Source organism: Notechis scutatus, unplaced genomic scaffold (assembly GCF_049901735.1).
Source record: "Notechis scutatus isolate UNSWTSFEM ecotype Mainland unplaced genomic scaffold, rNotScu1.2 NSCUSCF28, whole genome shotgun sequence".
NCBI lineage: Eukaryota > Metazoa > Chordata > Lepidosauria > Squamata > Elapidae > Notechis > Notechis scutatus.
Genome location: NW_028263152.1, coordinates 29566 through 53539, shown reverse-complemented (window position 1 = coordinate 53539; position 23974 = coordinate 29566). Strand labels below are relative to the sequence as shown.

Sequence of the window (23974 nt, the reverse complement as noted above, 5' to 3'; positions counted from 1 at the left end):
GAGGACTGCGGATGGGGGAGGTCTACCTGAGTGACTCCTCCGCCGTCTTCACCAGATTATTTGGACACTTACAAGCAAGCACAGCTAAAGGCACTGCTGTCACATGTCAGCCCAGACCTCACGCTGCGGCTCCGTAAAGCCAACACCAAAGAAGTGGGCGATCAGGTGAACCTGTGGTGCAATGCTCACTCGGATCTCGGCCGCTCCAGGTCATCCGACCTCAAAGCCCTTTAGGAGCCGCCGTTCCCAGGTTTCTATTCGCCTGTGCTTGGTCGCCTCCTCTTCTTGCTGAAGCGGCTGGCCCTGCCCCCCTCCCTCGCCTGGCCTAAGAAGGTGAGGGTGACGGCGGGGGATAGTGAAGCGGCCGGGTCCCTATCTTCCTGATTCTCTCTCCCACTCTGTATGTGTGTGTCTCCTGAAAGCCGTGGCATGGCCAAGCCAGCAAGCTCTCCTTGGCGCTCTTCGCTACTTCCTTCATTTCTTCTTTTTGGAATGCAGACTGGCTGAACAATGATCGCCAGGCCGCGGTGGAAGCATCCCTTCGGGTGACCCTTCCCCTCCTCCTCCTCCTCCTTCCTCCTCCTCCCTCCTCCTCCTCCTCCTCCTCCTCCTCCTCCTCCTCTCCTCTCTATAACCGGCCGTTGTGGCAGGGCTGGGAGGGTGCATGCGCACGGGGAGATGCTCCTCAAGCAAATGCCAAAGCACAGCAAAACCAAGTAGGGGGCGGGTGGCTGCTCACTTGAGGAGCGAGCATCTCCCCACACAACTGCACCCTCCTGATCCATCCACAGCTGCCGGGTGCAAGAGGAGGAGGAAGAGGAGGAGGAGGAGGGTCACCCGAATGGACGCTTCCACCGCAGTCTGGCAATCGTTGTTCAGCCAGTCTGGATTCGAAAAAGAAGAAATGAAAGAAGTAGCGAAGAGCGCCAAGGAGAGCTTGCTGGCTTGGCCATGCCGCGGCTTTCAGGGAGACACACACACACACACATTCACAGATACACACACACACACACAGAGTGGGGGAGAGAGAGGGGAAGATAGGGACCCGGCCACTTCGCTATCCCCCACCGTCACCCTTACCTTCTCGCACTGTTTAGTATCTCCTTCAAACTGGTGAGAATCCCACAAGGGCTGGGGAATGTGTCACTAAGAGCTTCAGGTTTGTTTGCTCCTTGTGCCCAAACTAGCAAAGAAAAAAGGGAATTCTGTTGACCAGGGCCTGAATTCAGATGAATTTGAATCATGATTGGGTGGAGGTCCTTTTGGTCCCATTGGGAGAGAAGCTTCGTCCTGCTTGGGGAAAAGTGTCCCCTGAAAGGGCCGGTTCATAGTTGGGGAGGTTCTTAAAGAGACCCGACCTGGTCAGACTTATCCATGCCTCTCTTTTACACACACACACACACACACACACACACACACACACACACACACAAAGGGGGGAGGGGGAAGACAGGGAAAGAGGCAGAATGAGAGAGAGATACAGAGAGATACAGAGAGGGGAAAGAGAGAAAAGAGGGAAAGAGGAAATAGAGGGAATGAGAGAAGAGGAAGAGAGAGAGAAGAAAGAAGAAAGAGAAAGAAAAAAAGAGAGAAAGGAAGCAAAAGGAGGAAAATGGATAGACAAAGAAAGGGAGAGATGGAAGGAAGGGACAAAGAAAGAAAAAGAAAGAAAGAGATGGAGGGAGGAGAAAGTGAATGAGATATATGGATGGATAGATAAATACATGGAAGGAGGGAGGGAGAGAGAGAGAAAAAAAGGAGAGGAAGGAAGGACACAAACCCTGGCTTCAGAAGACTCTTTGAAGCAGCACAGCAATCTAGGGCTGGGCTGCAAGGGATCTCGGAGGTCATCTAGTCCAACCCCTGCTCCAGCAGGAGATCCTTACAGAATCAAAGAATAGCAGGATCAGAAGGCTGTGTGCGTGTGTGTGTTGTGTGTTTGTGTTTATGGTTGTCAAAACTCCAAAACCAGGTCAAGGAGCTCTGGGGAGATCAGTCATAAATTAGAACACTTGCTAAGCAACTGGCCATTAGCAGGACCACTTGTATTTGGTTTGCCAGTCACATGGCCACCTGGCCATGCCCATCTGGTCACGTGACCATCAAGCCACACCCACAAATTAAGCCACGCCCACAGAACCGGTTGTTACAAAATTTGAATCCCACCCCTGGATGGAACTGAGAAAAGATTTCAGCATTAAGTGATAACCAGCCGGTTCCTTCTCATGACCCCATTAACACGCATTTCTCCCTCTTCTCACACCCTTAATTTTAAGGTGTGATATCAGAACAATCTTGATAATTTCAGGTGAACTGAAAGCCTTGGAGCTGCTTCCTAGGAGCAGAAGGCCCATTGCTCCATCCCAGGGAGGGTGAAAGGGAGGCATGGAGAGCTCTGGCCAGGTCCGGCCTCCTTAAGAGCCTCCCAGATTATGGAGCTGCCCCTTCAGGGGACACTTTTCCCCAAGCAGGACGAGAAGAAGCTTCTTTCCCCAATGGGGCCAAAAGGACCTCCGTCCACTCACGATTCAATCCCATCCGATACGTCCAAGCCTGGATTCAGGCCCCGGTCAGCAGAATTGCCGCCTTCGTTGCTATTCTGGGCACAAGGAGCAAACAACCAGAAGCTACTAGGGACACATTCCCCAGCCCTTGTGGGATTCTCACCCGTTTGATGGAGACACTTAATTGTACGTGGTCCACAAAATGGAACAATACCGATGCCTCCCAAGCAGCCTAAGGGAAAAAATCCGGTTTCTACTGCCCAGATTCAATTCTCGGTGAAGGTCAACCACCTTTGGGGAATAGCATCAGCCCTCTTGAAATGGGACCTCAGGCTTTGGAAAATGGAGAGAAGACACCAAACTTTCTCCTACCTTGTTGAGTAACTTTAGCCGTGAAAGAACATTTTTTCTGATAGAAAGTCTCTGTCTTTCAAAATACGCCACAGTCTCTTCCCTGGGATCATCCCTGGGAAGAACCAAGAAGCCCCAAATGAACAGATCTGCTGCTACCTCTCCATTTGGGTCCATGTACAATTCAATGTCCGAAATATTGACAAACTCATTCTTCTCCAGGAAAGGATGGAACTAGAATGGGAACATGCAGCAATTTTAAAAGCAGAAAACTTTGTTTCTTATCCCAGACGCTTTTTCAATATTTAATCTTTCTCTTGTAGTTGTCTAATTTACAGACATGCTTCATTAGGAAAATGGGTGTTACCACTATCTTACAAGTGAAGAGAAAAAGTTCACAAAAATTTGTCGATCATATTTTGACAATATAGATTTTGACAAAATATAGTTGAACAACAGAAAAAAGGAGATTTATGAACTCCCTGAAAGCAACAGGTTGGTTATCAGAAACACGGATTTGTCAAGAAGAAAATTGTCAGGGTGATCCTCTCTCAGGAAGCCCAGACAGGAAACCTGAGCTAGGCCCACTTCGCTGTAATGCTGCACTGACAGGATTTGGGGAGCCAGAAAGTACAAATCTCCCACCGACCCTTTTTTTTTGCAGCTGTAGGTGTCCTCCTCTTATCTGCTTCTTCCCCAGGCAGAATCTCTCCTCCACCCCCAAAAGTCATTCCCTCCTATCACTGCCCTTTCTAAATGGGTTGTGGGAAAGGGGGGATATAACTTATGTGCTCTATGCAAGTCATCCTCACATATTATTTCATTTCCTAAATACATTATGGAAATACTGCTGATATAACTCGATCTCAGGAAAGAGTAACAAACAATTTTGTGATGTGATCAGAAACCCAGTTAAGTGAGGGGTGGATGGTATGATAATTAAGTGGATAAAAACTGATTTAAAAATGGTACTCAAATAATCTTTAGTTTTTTAATCTTTGTCATGAAAGTGGGAAGATACAACATTTTGTCGTTAAGTCATCAATTTTTCTATGTTGTCATTAATATAATAGGTTGATAAATTGCTATTATACAAGATTTATAACAATTCTCAGGCAAATATACTTTTATGTTATTTAAACATTACCAACTTTCCAGAAAAATATTTATGATTTCCTCCTAGAAACAACTGTATGACTAAAAAGCAATAGAAAACTATCTGGGTTTTAGGATTTGATAAATTATAGTATCTCATATAAGAACATTAATGATGCACTGGATGAAGGATTGTGCCAAGCTTGATAAGTATGTAAGGGACCCAGTTTGGTCTACTGGTTAAGCCCCAAGTAGAAAGCAAGAGGCTGTGAGTTCAAGTCCCGCCTTGGTCATGAAGCAGGCTGGGGGATTTGGGGCCAGTCTCTCAGCCCAACTCAACTCACAGGGTTGTTGTTGTGGGGAAAATGAACACACAACTACTCATTGGTACTCAGCCCCGTGGCTTCTGCAGGGAAGGGCTTTTAAGGATGGGGGATGAGTTAGTGCACTTAGTGAACTCAAACAAGGTCTCAAAGATCTGGAAATCCAACAAGATGGGGCTGCTCTTCCCAAGAATGTTTATTTGAGCAGCCTTTAGAGCAACGAGATATTTATATCGAATAACCCTGCCAAGAGTCCAAAGGGAATTAACCTCCGAGAGCTGCAACGGAGTTCCCAGAGCCGTTTCAGGGGGCCGATACAAAGAAAGAGCGCCTGAGCTGAGACTGGGCCCCTGAGGACAAGGGGCCACTCGAACTGCAGCTCACGCAGAGGTGGTATTCAACCGGTTCTCACCGGCTCAGGTGAACCGGTGGTCACCCCTGGTTGGCCACACCCCCGAACCGGGTCGCCCGCTTGTCCCAGTCGCTCTCCTAGCTTTCCCTACCACGTGGTGGCTGTGGCGCAGATCGGGCAGATGTCCCAGGGCTGTTGCACATGCGCACTGTGTGTGCAGCCGTGCGTGTGCTACTGATGCAGTGCGCATGTGGAGCAGCCCTGGGACATCTGCCTGCCTGCCCACCCTCCCAGATTACGTTTTCTTACTTCTCCCAGCGGATGCGCCTCTTCCAGCCCAGCCCGGCCCGGCCAGCCAGCAGGTGGGTGCACGGTTGTCCCGGGGCTTCTCGCCCCCCCTTGTCGCGATATGTCTGCAGGAGCCCCTCAGGCCAGCTGAGCCGGGAGCCGCCATTCCCAGGCTTCTACACTCCCGTGCTTGGTCGACGCCTCTTCACCTTGCCTGAAGCAGCTGGCCCTGCCCCTCACCCTCCCCTCCCTCGCCTGGCCTGAGAAGGTAAGGGGGACGGTGGGGGATAGCGAAGAGGCTGGGTCCCTATCTTCCCCTCTCTCTTCCCTACTCTGTGTGTGTGTGTGTGTGTGTGTGAGACAGAGAGAGAGAGAGAGAGAGAGGGGAGGAAGAAAAGAAAGAAAGAAAGAGAAAGAAGAAAGAGAAAGAAAGAGAGAGAAAGAGAGAGAGAGGAGAATGGAGAAAGTGAATGAGATATATGGATGGATAGATAAATACATGGAAGGAGGGAGGGAGGGAGAGAAAAAAAGGAGAGGAAGGAAGCACACAAACCCTGGCTTCAGAAGACTCTTTGAAGCAACACAGCAATCTAGGGCTGGCATGCAACGAATCTCGGAGGTCATCTAGTCCAACCCCTGCTCCAGCAGGAGATCCTTACAGAATCAAAGAATAGCAGGGTTAGAAAGCTCTGTGTGTGTGTGTGTGTGTGTGTGTGTGTGTGTTTGTGTTGTGTGTTTGTGTTTATGGTTGTCAAAACTCCAAAAACAGGACAAGTAGCTCTGGGGAGATCAGTCATAAATTAGAACACTTGCTAAGCAACCGCCATTAAGCGAGGACCAATTGTATTTGGTTTGCCAGTCACATGGCCCCCTGGCCAAGCCCACTCAGTCACATGGCCACCAAGCCAGCCCATCTGGTCACGTGACCACCAAGCCACGCCCACAAATTCAAGCCATGCCCACAGAACCAGTAGTAAAAAAATTGAATCCCACCAGTGAGTTCACAGCCTGCTATGCGGCATCTCCTATCAGGACTCAGGGATTCACTTTGTGACGCCTCTCCTAATAAAATATCTGGGAAATACGGAACTCTTTTACGTGCAACTGCAGTTCTCAGATCAGTAGGAAGGAGTTTCTCTGAATGGGGCCAAATTCTGTTCTGCTGTAATGCAAAATTATGTATTTATTTATTTAGGACATTTATATTGCCACATATTCGCACATGACTCAGCATTAGGCAGACTCTAACTGCCCATTGACTGTGTTTATTTTTATTTTTCTCCATTATTATTATTATTATATTGTAATGCTGCTGGTCTCTGACTGTACTAAAAGTGGACTGGATGAAGGAGGAAGCTGTGTTGGAGACATTTGCCATCTTGAGTTATGTGTAAATAAATACATGTTTAAGAAAACAATCTCAAAATCGTACTTGACTGCAACCTGAAACTGAGTCTTGAGAGAAGACAAGGAGGAGATTATGAGAGCAGCTTCTCCAACTTACAAAATCTCTCAGTTGGACAAGGGAGGATTCAACACTCTTCCAAGGACTGAAAGAGGTGTTGGGAGTAGTTAAAACCCTCCCCTCTCCTAGGAAAATGAAATATTTTAGGATATACTAAAAAGGGAGAATATATTTCCCCTAAAAAGAAAAGTAGAAACTCAGAGAGGCTGAAACTCCGCCCCCCCCCCACCTTTGCTAATGGACCATTACTCTGGCCTAGGCCAGTTTATTTTACATAACAAAGATCTACTCCAGGTAAAGCTATATAGGAATTGCCCAAAGCCATCACCATCATCCAGCGAGGCTCAACCAAGCCTGGGACTCAGGACAGCCTACAGAGTTGCCCCTGCATGGCCCCATGGGAGCCTGACAACCGATCAGAATACAAGCTCAAATTCAAATCCCAACAGAGGGCATCAAACAGTTGCACTCTCAGCATCTCAGCCCTTCTTTCCTCAACCAAGGCATGTGCTCCTGTCCACCATTAAACCATCTTCCAAGCAGTCACCATGTTTCCAGCGTCTTTCTTCCCCACTTGGAACTGAACCCAGAAGGAGATTTCTTCCAACAGAGGCTAGACAGAAACTTCAGATCTGCTCCCTGTTATTCCGGAGCGTCAGACAGGAGCAATTAGATGGTGCAAATCTCTTGACCTTTTGCAGCACAAGAAGGTTGAGATGTTCCCCTCCTTCTCCTTTGGGTTCCTTCTCCAAAGGATCTCAGATTAATGGATCCCTATCGGGACCCCCATACCTGCCACGGCTGCAGCCTCGGAGCCCCCAACCTCTTTTCTCCCTCCTTCCTTCCCCTCCTCGATCTGGAGGAATAAGCGGCATTCATGGCCTGGGCCAGAGTCTGAATGATACTGTAGCGATGAGGGTCATTTATGATCCGTTTCCTGTTCCTTTTCTCCTGGGTCTCCAGTGGGGCTTTCTGGGTGCATCTTCTGCGGCCTTTGACAGAAAAGACGTGCTTGGAAAGGGAACAGCGAAAATAATGATCTTGAAACGGATCTTCCACAAAGAAATGGGGTTCAAAGGCAGCATCTGTTGGCCTTTTTTTTGACAGATAACCAAAATTCAAAATACTATGGATGTATTTGAGAGGTATGTGCTTCTTTATTGTATACAGTGCAAAATTTGTGAGGATCCAGACTTTCCCTTCAATGGGTCCTGGCAAATGCATAAGTGCTTCATGGAAAGGAATAATTCTGTTCCAGATGGAAATAAATTCTATGAAGTGGACAAAGACGTTGATTTGTCTCCACTTAGAGAGGGCCTCCCTGAGGGGTGCTGTTTGTCCAGTTGTTGTGAATCGTTGATATAACCACACAAATTCCATTCCTGACAAGCATCGGAGGGAAAGTCCTCATGAAATTATCTCCCTTTTCTGTGTCTGAAGCAAAGAGGCCAATCAGGGTCCATCTGAAATGGAGGAGCAGCTGGACAATTGCTGGGTATTGGAATCCTTCTTTGGGGAGCATCTGGTGGAAAAAGGGAATCTCCTTTTATCACTCAGAGCCTCTGAAGGAATTCAAGCAGTGATCTGAAAAAGTAATGAAGAATGCTGTGTTATAATGTGGTCCAGATCAACTCCAAAATATTACTTATTGACAAACCCAATTTTGTTTTGATGAATATATAAGAATAGTTTGTTCCTTAGTCATGGTTTAAAATATTTAAGACAGAATATTAACAAGATTGTCTATAAAAATGGAACGCAAAATCATATTAAACAAAAAAAAAAATAAAAAATGCAATGTAAATTTCTGTGTCACCCATACAATTCCAACAATTAGATTCAAATTTGCAGATGTTAGATAAAATGTCTGGATCTAAGATATAGGGCTGTATTATATGCTATTTTTGAGTACTAAAACCTCTTTCTCAGCTTCTATATCCCAAATTCTTTGGAAAGCAATTTTTCAGCTTCTTCTCTAGATGTACAAGAGCACAACTGCTAACAGAATAGTTATGAGTACATGAAATGGATACATATAAGAAAAATAAAAAGAAATAGTAGGACAGTGACGTAGGCACATTGGTGCGCTTATGCACGCCCCTACAGACCTCTTAGGAAAGGGGTGAGGTCAATCGTAGACAGTTGTACAATCCAATAAGTCTTTAATTGAAATTTTGTCTGTTTTGGGACTATATGTCTGTTTCATCACTTTAATTTTAACCCAATAATTATATACCCTGAATTTATACAAAGCAGAAATTGTGTAAATTAACAATTATCTATGAGGGCAGGAGCTGAACTCCTTTTATCCATCCCAAAGATACTCTTCTTGGTCTGAATATTTTTATACATAGACAGGACTATTGCCAACTTGATTCCAATTGGATAAGGCAGATATTATTGATATGTGAAAATGAACATGCTAATGGAGGACCTCAAAACCTGGATAGTTTTTCAATAGTAGAATATTCAGTAGAATATCCTCTAGGGACCTTATGGCTCTTCAGGCCTTTAATGGTCAATTTGAAGATGAACATAATAGACTAAAACATCGTTGATATGTTCCCTAATATTCTGAAAAGCTGCTCTTGAATTCTATGAAGATATTGGATCTGTTGTTCATCCCCACCACCCCACTCACCTTACCAGATAGAGAAAAACACACAAACCTGTGGGACTTTGTAGGTGCCTACAAACATTGACATCTGGATGGAGATGTCCCTGGCAGCTGCATCAATCAGAGCCAGGAGGTTGTCCTTCCTCCCACAGCCATAGTTGGGGACATTGGATTCTCCAGTGGAAAGAATGTCCAGCAAGGCATCTGAAGTGCGGAAGGTGCTTCCATATAGTTGTCATGGATGTTGTAACCAAGTGTGAGATTGTGCAGGAGCTGGGAATTCTTGCTGACCATTTGAATAGCAAAAATTGATTTTAGGGTATTTGTTAGAGCAGAACTCTTCCTATTGAAAAACAATATTCATGTTATTATATTCAATAGCAACAACAAATGTTTTTAAAATATATAATCCTTCACAAACCTACTAAGCCTTAGGCCAACATTGATCCAAATCGAATGATCAATTATGCAAATGAGAGAGGCAACTACAATTGTTTCAGTCACTACTTAAACAAAGGTCATTATTCAAGTGATGAACTCAGGAATGAACTGAGAAAGGAAAATCATCTGGATTTCATTCAGGTTTTTAAAAACTCCATCTTTGGATTTTACTCTCTTCCACAAAGTAAGGCAAAAAGGGAAGCCATGGAAATCAAAATCATTCAGGAAATTAGACAGGTCCTGAGGTACAAAAATAAGTGACATAAGAAGAAAAGAAGGAGAGTGTTAGAATTGCACATGGAGGGAGTGCAACTCCATCACCCTGCATGACTTACGAAGGAGAAGGTATGGAAGGAGGGCTGTTGAAAGGCCACATTATAGGCGACACATATGTTTCAGTTGTGACCACACCAATGAGATGGTCTCCAGGCCTGTAAAAGCTCCATGGATTGTACCCATCCTGGTGCTCCAAACTCAATGGGCATTTCCTTCTCAGCTTCCCACAGACTGATGGGGACACCAGCAGCAGAGAAGCAGAAGCAGGAGGTCCATCATTCATGGCATTAATCAATCCACTTCCTGTTTCTAACACAAACAACAGGAACAGTTGGAAAAATTCAAAGACTCTGAGAAGTGCCAGTGGCTTTCCTGATCTAAACAGAGAACCACTCAGTTTCATCTGCAAAGGAGAGAAAGGTGCAATCAAGAGCAGAGCCTGTACCTGTCCCAAAACTTGGTCCCAGAGAGCTTCACCCAAGGAATTTATCCTTTTCTGATATAAGATCCTTTTCATGTGGCTTCAATCTGATGTCTACATCGAAGTCTAAAACTGGAGATATAGCATCACAGGTCTCAAAGGCCCAGATGGTCATAATTACAGTGAGAAGCAACTTCTCCTCTTGGGATCCTGAACTTTTTCTGGGCTCCATCTGCAGAGGAGAGGCTGGAATAAACCATGTTAGTAAAAATTACAGATATACCCCTGGGGTCACTGTTTTGTTGTGGTTGTGGTCCTTCCTCCCAGTCAGGGCAAGTCCAGAAAGTGATGCTGGGGAAGAGAATTCAGCACCCAGGGAATTGACTTCTGCTGTCCTTCAACATGGCCTCTTGTCTCCAGAGATTGCTGGGGAAGGTCACCCAGAGCTATGGAGTTTGGTGCCACTTCTAAGTTAATGCCATTTAACTGTAGTGTTGCCTGTCTTCTAATGACAATCGGCACCCTTGAACTCTGCCCAAGGTTAAGAGTAGACCCTGTTTGGAATTCTGTTTTATGTCATAATCCCATATATTGATCTTAATTGCAGCCGGTTTTAAAATTGCTTGTACCTGAAATGAAATTTCATTTCCCATCTTTTCTAGCAATATTAATTTTGAGATTAAAGCTCATTAAGAAGCAGGAAAGTGACAACTTGTGGACTAGATCATTGGGTAAATAGGGAGAAAATTATAGAATGGATGGAATTTTTTATTTTTATTTTCTTGTCATTCCTGTGTTATCTTACCATGTTCCTATAATACACCAAGATTCTTTATATTTTGATTTTTCTTAGTTTTTTAAATAAAGAATGGACTGTAAGTTCTGCAGGTGCTATCTATCCATCCCTATCTTTCTTTCTTTCTTTCTTTCTTTCTTTCTTTCTTTCTTTCTTTCTTTCTTTCTTTCTTTCTTTCTTTCTTTCTTCTCTTCTTCTTTCTATCTTTCTTCTCTATCTATCTATCTATCTATCTATCTCTATCTATCTATCTCTATCTATCTATCCTATCTATCTATCATCTCTATCTATCTATCTATCTATCATATCTATCATCTATCTATCTACTATCTATCCTACTATCTATCTATCTATCTATCTATCTATCTATCTATCTATCATATCTATCTATCTACATCTATCTACTACTACCTACCTACCTACCTACCTACCTACACTACCGTGTTTCTCACAAAATAAGGCCAGGCCTTTTTTTTTTTGACCCCCGAATAAATGGCTAGTCCGTCTTTTCGGGGGTGACTCCCCCACCTAGAGGGGCCCATATGCACATACCTCTCCACGAGGCTGTTTCTATCGGCTGACAAAAGCTCCCCCGAAGGCAGAGTCCCCAGCCGCTTCGGGGCGAGTCATGGCTGCCCATGTCCCCTCGCCATTAGGCAGTGTCTTTCGGGCGATGGAAGCTCCCCAAGGGCAGTCACCAGCCACTTCGATCGGCCGGTAGAAGCGGTCTCGGGGCAAGCGCCCACGCACACTCCCCTCGCCGGGAGGCCGCTTCTATCAGCCGATCAAAGTGGCCAGTGACTGCCCTTGGGGAGCTTCCATCGCCCGAGAGACACTGCCTAAAGGCGAGGGGACACGGGCAGCCACGCCTCATCCCGAAGCGGCTGGGGACTCTGCCTTCGGGGGAGCTTCTATCGGCTGATGTTCTATCGGTAGATCGGGGTATTCTAGCCTAGGCTACCTGCAGGGCACTCCTAAAGGCAAGTTTTCTCCCCACCCACCCCCGCCCTTCCCCCCATTTCTCTTCACCTCGTGTAGTTCTAACGAACGATGTGAGAAATGGCGGGGAAACGCATAGGCCTAAATTTTGGGAGTGGGGCTTAATTTCACCTCATGCCTAGAAATCATGCTGGGCCTATTGGTGGAGGCCCTATTGTTGGAGAAACACGGTATCTATCTATCTATCTATCTATCTATCTATCTATCTATCTATCTATCTATCTATATTTATTTATCATCCATATCTATCTATCTATCTCTATCTATCATCTCTATCTACTCCATCCATCATCTATCTATCTATCTCTATCTATCTATCTATCTATCTATCTATCTATCTATCTATCTATCTATCTATCTATCTATATCTATCTATCTCTATCTATCTATCTATCTATCTATCTATCTATCTCATCTATCTATCTATCTATCTATCTATCTATCTATCTCATCTATCTATATCTATCTATATAATACTATATCTATCTATCTATCAATCTATATCTATATCTATATCTATATCTATATCTATATCTATATCTATATCTATATCTATATCTATATCTATATCTATATCTATATCTATCTATCTATCTATCTATCTATCTATCTATATATCTATATCTATATCTATATCTATATCTATATCTATATATATATATATATATATATATATATATATATATATATATATATATATATATATATATATATATATAGCTTAGCTTTGTTCGGTAGTTTTCCCGTCATAGTAGTGGTGCTTTTAAGTTGTAGCACGTTTCAGCAGAATCTCATCTGCCAGATGAGATTCTGCTGAAACATTGCTACAACTTTAAAAGCACCACTACTATGACGTGAAAATGCCCAAACAAAGCTGAATGCCATACATGTAAGTACCAGAAACTTAAGAAAACATATATATATATATATATATATTCTTAAGTTTTCACGGGTACATACATACATACATACATACATACATATATATATATGGATCTTTGGTTATTCGGGTTTTCTCCCGCGTAAGATTGGAAGTATCTAGGCAACGTTTCGATGAAGTCTCATTCATCATCTTCAGGCTTCTGTCTTCAGCTCTGTGCTTCTCAGAGTGATGTGAGCTTGCAGCTGCTTCTTCCTTTTAACTGCTAGTGGGGGTGTGACTTGATTGGGTACGGGCTTGGCTGTGTTCTGATTGGGTGGGGGTGTGTTCTCATTGGTTGGGGTTTTGGCTGTGTTCTGATTGGTTGGGGGTTGGCCATGTTCTGATTGGCTGGAGGTGTGTTCTGTTCAGGTGGGGGCTTGGTTGTGCTCAGGTTGGTCTTAGTTACTGGGGGATTTGAGCTGGTGAGCTGTGATCTTGCTGTTTGGCTTCGAGTTCGTGGTCGTGCTGCATCTTCATGGTGGGGGTCAGTTCACTTCATGTATGGCTCAGAGGGGTTTGAAGTGGGTAGTGATGCAGCTGCAGTGCGGCTTCTGGTCTGTGGTCGTGTCTCATCTTCTGTGTGGGTGTGAGCCTGCTTTTTACGTGGAAGTGTGGTGGTGGCATCTTGTGTGGCCCTCGTGGGTGTGGGTCTGGTGTCATTCATCATGTTAGGTACTCGTCTGTTCATGAGGGCGGGTTTCCAAATGGCTGGTAAGCGGGAGGTGTCATCTCTTTTATTCATGCTGTGTGGGCGTTTTTCTATCTCTATGGCTTCTCTGATTATTCTGTTATTGAAGTGTTCGGTTTTGGCGATAGTTCTGGTATTTTTAAAGTCAATCTCATGTCCTGTGGCTTTGAGGTGTTGGACCAGGGAAGAGGTCGGTTCTTCTTTTTTGATTGAGTTCTTATGTTCTTCAACGCGTGCACTTATTCTCCTGTTAGTTTGTCCAATGTATGTGGTGGGGCAGGCAGTGCAAGGGATTTCGTATATTCCTTGGTTTTCTAACTCGATTTTGTCTTTAGGGTTTCTTAGGATGGTGGATATTTTTCTGTTTGTGCAGAATGCTGTTTTAATGTTGTGTTTTTGGAGGATCTTGCTGATTTTGTCTGTAGTGCCTTTTATATATGGGAGGAGGGCTTTGCCGTTCTCTTGTTCTCTGTCTTGGATTTTGGTTGGGGTTTCTTTTTGGATTAGGTGGGTAATCTTCTTTCTTTGGAATCCATTGGCTGTTAGTACGTTGGTGAGAGTGTTTAGTTCGGTTTTTAGGTGTTGTTCATCAGCTAAGCATTTTGTTCTGGAGATGAGTGTCTCAGCTATGGAATTGATCTGTGCTGGGTGGTGGTGTGAGAGTGCATGTAGATAGCGGTTTGTATGTGTTTTCTTCTGGTAGATGGTGTGTCCTAGACAGAGAACAAGAGAACGGCAAAGCCCTCCTCCCATATATAAAAGGCACTACAGACAAAATCAGCAAGATCCTCCAAAAACACAACATTAAAACAGCATTCTGCACAAACAGAAAAATATCCACCATCCTAAGAAACCCTAAAGACAAAATCGAGTTAGAAAACCAAGGAGTATACGAAATCCCTTGCACTGCCTGCCCCACCACATACATTGGACAAACTAACAGGAGAATAAGTGCACGCGTTGAAGAACATAAGAACTCAATCAAAAAGAAGAACCGACCTCTTCCCTGGTCCAACACCTCAAAGCCACAGGACATGAGATTGACTTTAAAAATACCAGAACTATCGCCAAAACCGAACACTTCAATAACAGAATAATCAGAGAAGCCATAGAGATAGAAAAACGCCCACACAGCATGAATAAAAGAGATGACACCTCCCGCTTACCAGCCATTTGGAAACCCGCCTCATGAACAGACGAGTACCTAACATGATGAATGACACCAGACCCACACCCACGAGGGCCACACAAGATGCCACCACCACACTTCCACGTAAAAAGCAGACTCACACCCACACAGAAGATGAGACACGACCACAGACCAGAAGCCGCACTGCAGCTGCATCACTACCCACTTCAAACCCCTGAGCCACACATGAAGCGAACTGACCCCCACCATGAAGATGCAGCACGACCACGAACTCGAAGCCAAACAGCAAGATCACAGCTCACCAGCTCAAATCCCCCAGTAACTAAGACCAACCTGAGCACAACCAAGCCCCCACCTGAACAGAACACACTTCCAGCCAATCAGAACATGGCCAACCCCCAACCAATCAGAACACAGCCAAACCCCCAACCAATGAGAACACACCCCACCCAATCAGAACACAGCCAAGCCCCCACCCAATCAAGTCACACCCCACTAGCAGTTAAAAGGAAGAAGCAGCTGCAAGCTCACATCACTCTGAGAAGCACAGAGCTGAAGACAGAAGCCTGAAGATGATGAATGAGACTTCATCAAACGCGTTGCTAGATACTTCCAATCTTACGCGGGAGAAAACCCGAATAACCAAAGATCCACATACAAATACCATGAGAACCTCAGAAATATATATATATATATATATATATATATATATATATATATATATATATATATATATATATATATATATATATACACACACACACACACACACACACAAAAAAAAAAAACAGATGGCACACTAGGACACACCATATACCAGAAGAAAACACACACCAACCGCTACCTCAACGCCCAATCCCACCACCACCCAGCACAGATAAACTCCGTGGCTAAAACACTAATTACTAGAACCAAACGCCTGGCAGACAAGACACACATTAAGACTGAACTATGCACCCTGACTAAAATATTGACAGCCAACGGCTTCCACAAAAGCAAAATCACCAACTTGATCCACAAAAACACACTGAGACATAATAGAGACCCAGAAGATGAACAGACCCATGGAACAGCTGTCCTGCCCTACATAAGAGGCACTACAGACAAAATTAGTAAGATACTATACAGACACCACATCAAGACTGCCTTCAAAACAGACAGAAAAATAGCAGCCATCCTCAGAAACCCCAAAGACAAAATTGACCTAGAAAACCAAGGCATATACGAAGTCCCCTGTGCATCATGCCCGGCCACATACATTGGACAGACCAATAGAAGAATAAGCACCCGCCTGGATGAACACAAAAATGCAGTCAAAAAGCTGGAACACACTTCCTCACTAGTCCAACCCATGGAAGCCACAGGTCATAGCATCAACTTCAATGGCACCAAAACCCTAGCCACTATAGAAAATTCTAGCCACAGAATCATCAGAGAAGCCATAGAGATTGAAAAAAGACCAGAAAGCATGAACAGAAGAGATGATTCCACCAGGCTGTCAATCATTTGGAAGCCTGCACTCACAAACAAAAAAATCTCCACACCACAAGCCAGGCAAACACCTGGGCACAAACAGATCCCCCCTGATACCTCCAGCTCAAACACATCCCAACCAGGCACCCAGATGAAACCCAGCTTCCTAACTAATGATAGCCGTCCATTTACTCGAAGCCAAGCTGCACTAAAGACCTCCAATAAAGTAACACAATGCTGCCAGCCAATCAAGATACAAAAAGAGCCAAAAAACAGACAGAAGATATTAGAGACACCAATCAAGCAGAACACAGCAAACTCCGAGACCAATAAACACAGACCAAGACTCCCAACCAATCAGGATGAAGAAAAAACCATTCTGGCACAGCAATAGGCTGCCCCAAATTTAAATCTGAAACCACTGTAAAAGTCTGACTCACAGACGGACACAATACAGAAGCCTGATGATGGCAGATGGAGATTCTGCTGAAACGTTGCTACAACTTTAAAAGCACAACTATAATGACGTGGGAAAATACCCGAACAAAGCTGAAGGCCATACATGTAAGTACCCGCGAAAACTTAAGAATATATATACACACACACACACACACACACACACACACACACAGAGAGAGAGAGAGAGAGAGAGAGAGAGAGAGACAGAGACAGAGAGAGAGAGATTTGGATGGATGGGTAGATATAGATAGATGATAGATAGAGATAGATAGAGATATATATGGATGGATAGATGGATACATAGAAAGATAGATAGATAGATAGATAGATAGATAGATAGATAGATAGATAGATAGATAGATAGATAGATAGATAGAGATGGATGAGTAGATATAGAGTGATGATATATAGATAGATAGATAGATAGATAGATAGATAGATAGATAGATAGATAGATAGATATAGATATAGATATAGATATAGATATAGATATAGATATATATAGATATATATAGATATATATATATATATATATAGATATATATATATATAGATATAGATATAGATATAGATATAGATATAGATATAGATATAGATATAGATATATAGATATAGATATAGATAGATATAGATATAGATATAGATATAGATATAGATATAGATATAGATATAGATATAGATATAGATATAGATATAGATATAGATATAGATATATCTAAAGAACGCTTTTCCAGTAGTGACCACAATATGATCGACTTTTGTCTCAACATACATCCACACAAAAATCACCACAATGATGTAATCCCCTACTGTAACTTCAAAAAAGGCAACTATGATCTTATAGACAACGATCTCTCATCCCTTGATTGGCAATCTCTATTCACTGGATGCAATACCGTTGAAGACCATTATAACATATTTTTACTTGAAGTCAAAAGAGTCATCAAACTATATGTACCAACAACAACTCCCAAAACAAAACAAAAAAGCAAATTACCCATATCAATAAGGAAACTTCAATCCAAAAAGAGATCACTCTGGCGGAAAAACAAATCTGGTCACGCTTGCCAATTTCAAAAACCGATACAAAAATCTATGCCACCAGATAAAGACCGAATGCACCAATTATCACATTAAACAAGAGGAAAACCTTCTAAGCACCAATTCCACCTGCGCTTTTTACAATTTTGTAAACAACAAACTAAAAGACTCAAGGTCCATCCCTCCCTTGATAGGACCTGATGGTAAAGACTGCAACGACGACACCATTAAAGCCAACATCTTTAACACATTCTTCGGCTCAGTATTTGTAAACAGCAATGAATCATGCCCAGTATTTCCTAGCCGTACCACAGATAACAATAATGGTCTAATACATATCGATTTCACAGAAGACAATGTTGAAAAATCACTACGCAATCTAAAACCATCTCTATCTATTGGACCGATGGAATATGTGCCTACTTCTTAAGAAAGCTATCCACTGCCATAGCCAAACCTCTAAGCATAATCTTTGAAAAATCTTTCAGGACCAGCTCCTTGCCTAACCTATGGTCACAAGCCACAGTCATCCCCATCTTCAAAAAGGGAGACCCAAGCCTAGTTGAAAATTACAGGCCAATCTCCTTATGCTGCGTCACCTGTAAAGTCATGGAATCAATTATTAACCAATCCATCCTCCTCCACTTAGAGACAAATAACCTACTCTCCAATAAACAATTTGGTTTCAGAAAAAAAACTATCCTGTAATCTACAACTCTTACACTGCAAAAACATATGGACGACACAACTCGACCAGGGCAAAGCAATAGATGCAATCTACATAGACTTCTGTAAAGCCTTTGATTCAGTGGTACACGACAAACTATTCCTAAAAATAAAATCCTATGGTATCTCTGGAAAACTGAATAACTGGATAGAAGCATTCCTGTCAAACAGACAACAAATGGTCAAAATCGGGAGCGTCCTATCAAATCCAGTACCTGTCAATAGTGGTGTCCCCCAAGGCAGTGTTCTAGGACCAACTCTCTTCATACTCTACATAAACGACCTCTGTGATCATATTAAGAGCAATTGCGTTCTCTTCGCTGATGATGTAAAGCTGTTCAATACCACAGACAATACTGCTACCCTACAAAAAGATCTTGAATATGTATCAGAATGGTCAAACAAATGGCAACTTCAAATATCAACAAATAAATGCTCTGTCTTACATATTGGCAAAAAAATTCAGAAAATAAAATACAAGCTGAATAGTCAAGAACTTGTTGATGACCCAAGCTCTCTAAAGGACCTTGGAATACTCACCTCTAATGATCTAAGTGCTAGAGCCCACTGCAACTACATAGCCAAAAAGGCATTAAGAGTTGTTAACCTAATCCTATGTAGCTTTTTCTCTGGTAATATCACACTACTAACCAGAGCATACAAAACATTTGCTAGACCAATACTCGAATACAGTTCATCAGTCTGGAACCCACATTACGTATCTGATATTAGCACAATTGAGAAAGTCCAGAAATATTTCACAAGAAGGGTTCTCCACTCCTCTACTCGTTGTAGAATACCTTATGCCACCAGACTTGAAATTCTAGAACTAGAAAACCTTGAATTATGCCGTCTTCGGTCTGACTTAAGCATGGTATATAAAATCATACATTGCAATGTCCTACCTGTCAATGAATACTTCAGCTTCAACCATAACAACACAAGAGCACACAATAGATACAAACTCAAAGTAAACCGCACCAAACTTGATTGCAGGAAATACGACTTCAGCAATAGAGTGGTCAATGTCTGGAATACTCTACCCGACTCTGTAGTTTCTTCCCCAAACCCCAAAAACTTTAACCTTAGACTGTCTACTATTGACCTCACCCCTTTCCTAAGAGGTCTGTAGGAGGCGTGCATAAGCGCACCAACGTGCCTACCGTCCCTGTCCTATTGTTTCTCTTATTCTTTTATTTTTCTTATATGTACCCATTTCATGTATTCACAACTATGTATACACTTATACTTATTATCTTGTAAACAATTGGCAAATCAAATCAAATCAAATAAATAAATAAATAAATATTGCCACATATTTGCACATGACTCAGCATTAGGCAGACTCTAACTGCCCCTTGACTGTCGTTTATTTTTATTTTTCTCCATTATTATTATTTGTAATGCTGGTCTCTGACTGTACTAAAAGTGGACTGGATGCAGGAGGAAGCTGTGTTGGAGACATTGGCCATCTTGAGTTATGTGTAAATAAATACATGTTTAAGAAAACAATCTCAAAATCGTACTTGACTGAAACCTGAAACTGAGTCTTGAGAGAAGACAAGGAGGAGATTATGAGAGCAGCTTCTCCAACTTACAAAATCTCTCAGTTGGACAAGGGAGGATTCAACACTCTTCCAAGGACTGAAAGAGATGTTGGGAGGAGTTAAAACCCTCCCCTCTCCTAGGAAAATGAAATATTTTAGGATATACTAAAAAGGGAGAATATATTTCCCCTAAAAAGAAAAGTAGAAACTCAGAGAGGCTGAAACTCCGCCCCCCTCCCACCTTTGCTAATGGACCATTACTCTGGCCTAGGCCAGTTTATTTTACATAACAAAGATCTACTCCAGGTAAAGCTATATAAGAATTGCCCAAAGCCATCACCATCATCCAGCCAGGCTCAACCAAGCCTGGGACTCAGGACAGCCTACAGAGATGCCCCTGCATGGCCCCATGGGAGGCTGACAACCGATCAGAATACAAGCTCAAATTCAAATCCCAACAGAGGGCATCAAACAGTTGCACTCTCAGCATCTCAGCCCTTCTTTCCTCAACCAAGGCATGTGCTCCTGTCCACCATTAAACCATCTTCCAAGCAGTCACCATGTTTCCAGCATCTTTCTTCCCCACTTGGAACTGAACCCAGAAGGAGATTTCTTCCAACAGAGGCTAGACAGAAACTTCAGATCTGCTCCCTGTTATTCCGGAGCGTCAGACAGGAGCAATTAGATGGTGCAAATCTCTTGACCTTTTGCAGCACAAGAAGGTTGAGATGTTCCCCTCCTCTCCTTTGGGTTCCTTCTCCAAAGGATCTCAGATTAATGGATCCCTATTGGGACCCCCCCCCATACCTGCCACGGCTGCAGCCTCGGAGTCCCCAACCTCTTTTCTCCCTCCTTCCTTCCCCTCCTCGACCTGGAGGAATAAGCGGCATTCATGGCCTGTGACAGAGTCTGAATGATACTGTAGCGATGAGGGTCATTTATGATCCGTTTCCTGTTCCTTTTCTCCTGGGTCTCCAGTGGGGCTTTCTGGGTGCATCTTCTGCGGCCTTTGACAGAAAAGACGTGCTTGGAAAGGGAACAGCGAAAATAATGATCTTGAAACGGATATTTCACAAAGAAATGGGGTTCAAAGGCAGCATCTGTTGGCCTTTTTTTTGACAGATAACCAAAATTTGAAATACTATGGATGTATTTGAGAGGTATGTGCTTCTTTATTGTATACCCTACAAAATTTGTGAGGATCCAGACTTTCCCTTCAATGGGTCCTGGCAAATGCATAAGTGCTTCATGGAAAGGAATAATTCTGTTCCAGATGGAAATAAATTCTATGAAGTGGACAAAGACGTTGACTTGTCTCCACTTAGAGAGGGCCTCCCTGAGGGGTGCTGTTTGTCCAGTTGTTGTGAATCGTTGTGATATAACCACACAAATTCCATTCCTGACAAGCATCGGAGGGAAAGTCCTCATGAAATTATCTCCCTTTTCTGTGTCTGAAGCAAAGAGGCCAATCAGGGTCCATCTGAAATGGAGGAGCAGCTGGACAATTGCTGGGTAATGGAATCCTTCTTTGGGGAGCATCTGGTGGAAAAAAGGGAATCTCCTTTTATCACTCAGAGCCTCTGAAGGAATTAGAGCAGTGATCTGAAAAAGTAATGAAGAATGCTGTGTTATAATGTGGTCCAGATCAACTCCAAAATATTACTTATTGACAAACCCAATTTTGTTTTGATGAATATACAAGAATAGTTTGTTCCTTAGTCACGGTTTAAAATATTTATGACACAATATTAACAAGATCGTATATAAAAATGGAACGCAAAATCATATTAAACAAAAAAAAACCAATAAAAAATGCAATGTAAATTTCTCTGTCACCCATACAATTCCAACAATTAGATTCAAATTAGCAGATGTTAGATAAAATGTCTGGATCTAAGATATAGGGCTGTATTATATGCTATTTTTGAGTACTAAAACCTCTTTCTCAGCTTCTATATCCCAAATTCTTTGTGAAGCATTTTTTCAGCTTCTTCTCTAGATGTACAAGAGCACAACTGCTAACAGAATAGTTATGAGTACATGAAATGGATACGTATAAGAAAAATAAAAAGAAATAGTAGGACAGTGACGGTAGGCACATTGGTGCGCTTATGCACGCCCCCTACAGACCTCTTAGGAAAGGGGTGAGGTCAATTGTAGACAGCTGTACAATCCAATAAGTCTTTAATTGAAATTTTGTCTGTTTTGGGACTATATGTCTGTTTCATCACTTTAATTTTAACCCAATAATTATATACCCTGAATTTATACAAAGCAGAAATTGTGTAAATTAACAATTATCTATGAGGGCAGGAGCTGAACTCCTTTTATCCATCCCAAAGACACTCTTCTTGGTCTGAATATTTTTTATACATAGACAGGACTATTGCCAACTTGATTCCAATTGGATAAGGCAGATATTATTGATATGTGAAAATGAACATGCTAATGGAGGACCTCAAAACCTGGATAGTTTTTCAATAGTAGAATATTCAGTAGAATATCATCTAGGTACCTTATGGCTCTTCAGGCCTTTAATGGTCAATTTGAAGATGAACATAATAGACTAAAAGATCGTTGATATGTTCCCTAATATTCTGAAAAACAGCTCTTGAATTCTATGAAGATATTGGATCTGTTGTTCATCCCCACCACCCCACTCACCTTACCAGATAGAGAAAAACACACAAACCTGTGGGACTTTGTAGGTGCCTACAAACATTGACATCTGGATGGAGATGTCCCTGGAAGCTTCACCAATCAGAGCCAGGAGGTTTTCCTTCCTCCCACAGCCGTAGTTGGGGACATTGGATTCTCCAGTGGAGAGCATGTCCAGCAAGACATCTGAAGTGCGGAAAGTGCTCAAATAGTTGTCATGGATGTTGTAACCAAGTGTGAGATTGTGCAGGAGCTGGGAATTCTTGCTGACCATTTGAATAGCAAAAATTGACATTAGGGTATCTGTTAGATCAGAACTCTTCCTATTGAAAAACAATATTCATGTTATTATATTCAATAGCAACAACAAATGTTTTTAAAATATATAATCCTTCACAAACCTACTAAGCCTTAGGCCAACATTGATCCAAATTGAATGATCTATTATGCAAATGAGAGAGGCAACTACAATTGTTTCAGTCACTACTTAAACAAAGCTCATTATTCAAGTGATGAACTCAGGAATGAACTGAGAAAGGAAAATCATCTGGATTTCATTCAGGTTTTTTAAAAACTCCATCTTTGGATTTTACTCTCTTCCAACAAAGTAAGGCAAAAAAGGGAAGCCATGGAAATCAAAATCATTCAGGAAATTAGACAGGTCCTGAGGTACAAAAATAAGTGACATAAGAAGAAAAGAAGGAGAGTGTTAGAATTGCACATGGAGGGAGTGCAATTCCATCACCCTGCATGACTTACGAAGAAGAAGGTATGGAAGGAGGGCTGTTGAAAGGCCTCATTATAGGTGACACATATGTTTCACTTGTGACCACACCAATGAGATGGTCTCCAGGCCTGTAAAAGCTCCATGGATTGTACCCATCCTGGTGCTCCAAACTCAATGGGCATTTCCTTCTCAGCTTCCCACAGACTGATGGGGACACCAGCAGCAGCAGAAGCAGGAGGTCCATCATTCATGGCATTAATCAATCCACTTCCTGTTTTTAAGACAAACAACAGGAACAGTTGGAAAAATTCAAAGACTCTGAGAAGTGCCAGTGGCTTTCCTGATCTAAACAGAGAACCACTCAGTTTCATCTGCAAAGGAGAGAAAGGTGCAATCAAGAGCAGAGCCTGTACCTGTCCCAAAACTTGGTCCCAGAGAGCTTCATCCAAGGAATTTATCCTTTTCTGATAGAAGATCCTTTTCATGTGGCTTCAATCTGATGTCTACATCGAAGTCTAAAACTGGAGATATAGCATCACAGGTCTCAAAGGCCCAGATGGTCATAATTACAATGAGAAGCAACTTCTCCTCTCGGGATCCTGAACTTTTTCCGAGCTCCATCTGCAGAGGAGAGACTGGAATAAACCATGTTAGT

General features: G+C 42.7%; 2 protein-coding genes and 1 long non-coding RNA gene across 15 annotated transcripts in view; 1 reads left to right on the top strand and 2 right to left on the bottom strand.

The window, feature by feature from the left end:
- The window catches only part of LOC148128523 (uncharacterized), a 65704-nt gene extending 54586 nt beyond the window's left edge, over window positions 1-11118 (bottom strand). For 5 of the 11 annotated variants that reach the window (XM_087948861.1, XM_087948865.1, XM_087948864.1 and 2 more), the window contains exons 1-4: window positions 9772-9977; window positions 9048-9338; window positions 7171-7962; window positions 2877-3089 (exon numbers count right to left, since the gene is read on the bottom strand). In XM_087948861.1, coding sequence (XP_087804987.1) covers window positions 2877-3089; window positions 7171-7758 — 801 coding nt within the window. In that variant the 5' untranslated portion in view covers window positions 7759-7962; window positions 9048-9338; window positions 9772-9977. Of the gene's footprint in view, window positions 1-2694; window positions 3090-6618; window positions 7963-9047; window positions 9339-9771; window positions 10022-10157 lie in introns of those variants that run through there. The other 6 variants (XR_015746290.1, XR_015746291.1, XM_087948866.1 and 3 more) reach the window with 3 other exon arrangements.
- An 8728-nt stretch (window positions 11119-19846) lies between these two features.
- LOC148128522 (vomeronasal type-2 receptor 1-like) lies at window positions 19847-23820 on the bottom strand. Of its 3 annotated transcripts, none has more exons than XM_087948855.1 (3): window positions 23428-23570; window positions 22627-22915; window positions 19847-21536 (listed from the first exon to the last, which is right to left on the bottom strand). In XM_087948855.1, exons 1-3 carry the CDS (start codon window positions 23568-23570, stop codon window positions 20709-20711), a joined length of 1260 nt encoding a protein of 419 aa, XP_087804981.1. In that variant the 3' UTR covers window positions 19847-20708. The 3 variants fall into 3 exon arrangements, with proteins under 3 accessions (XP_087804981.1, XP_087804980.1, XP_087804982.1); XM_087948854.1 differs by having other exon boundaries at window positions 23352-23566; XM_087948856.1 differs by lacking the exon at window positions 23428-23570 and adding an exon at window positions 23733-23820 and having other exon boundaries at window positions 19848-21536.
- LOC148128521 (uncharacterized) lies at window positions 23551-23842 on the top strand. The gene is made up of 2 exons (XR_015746286.1): window positions 23551-23592; window positions 23757-23842. It is a non-coding gene; the product is annotated as an uncharacterized LOC148128521 (long non-coding RNA).
- Window positions 23843-23974: the final 132 nt, after the last annotated feature.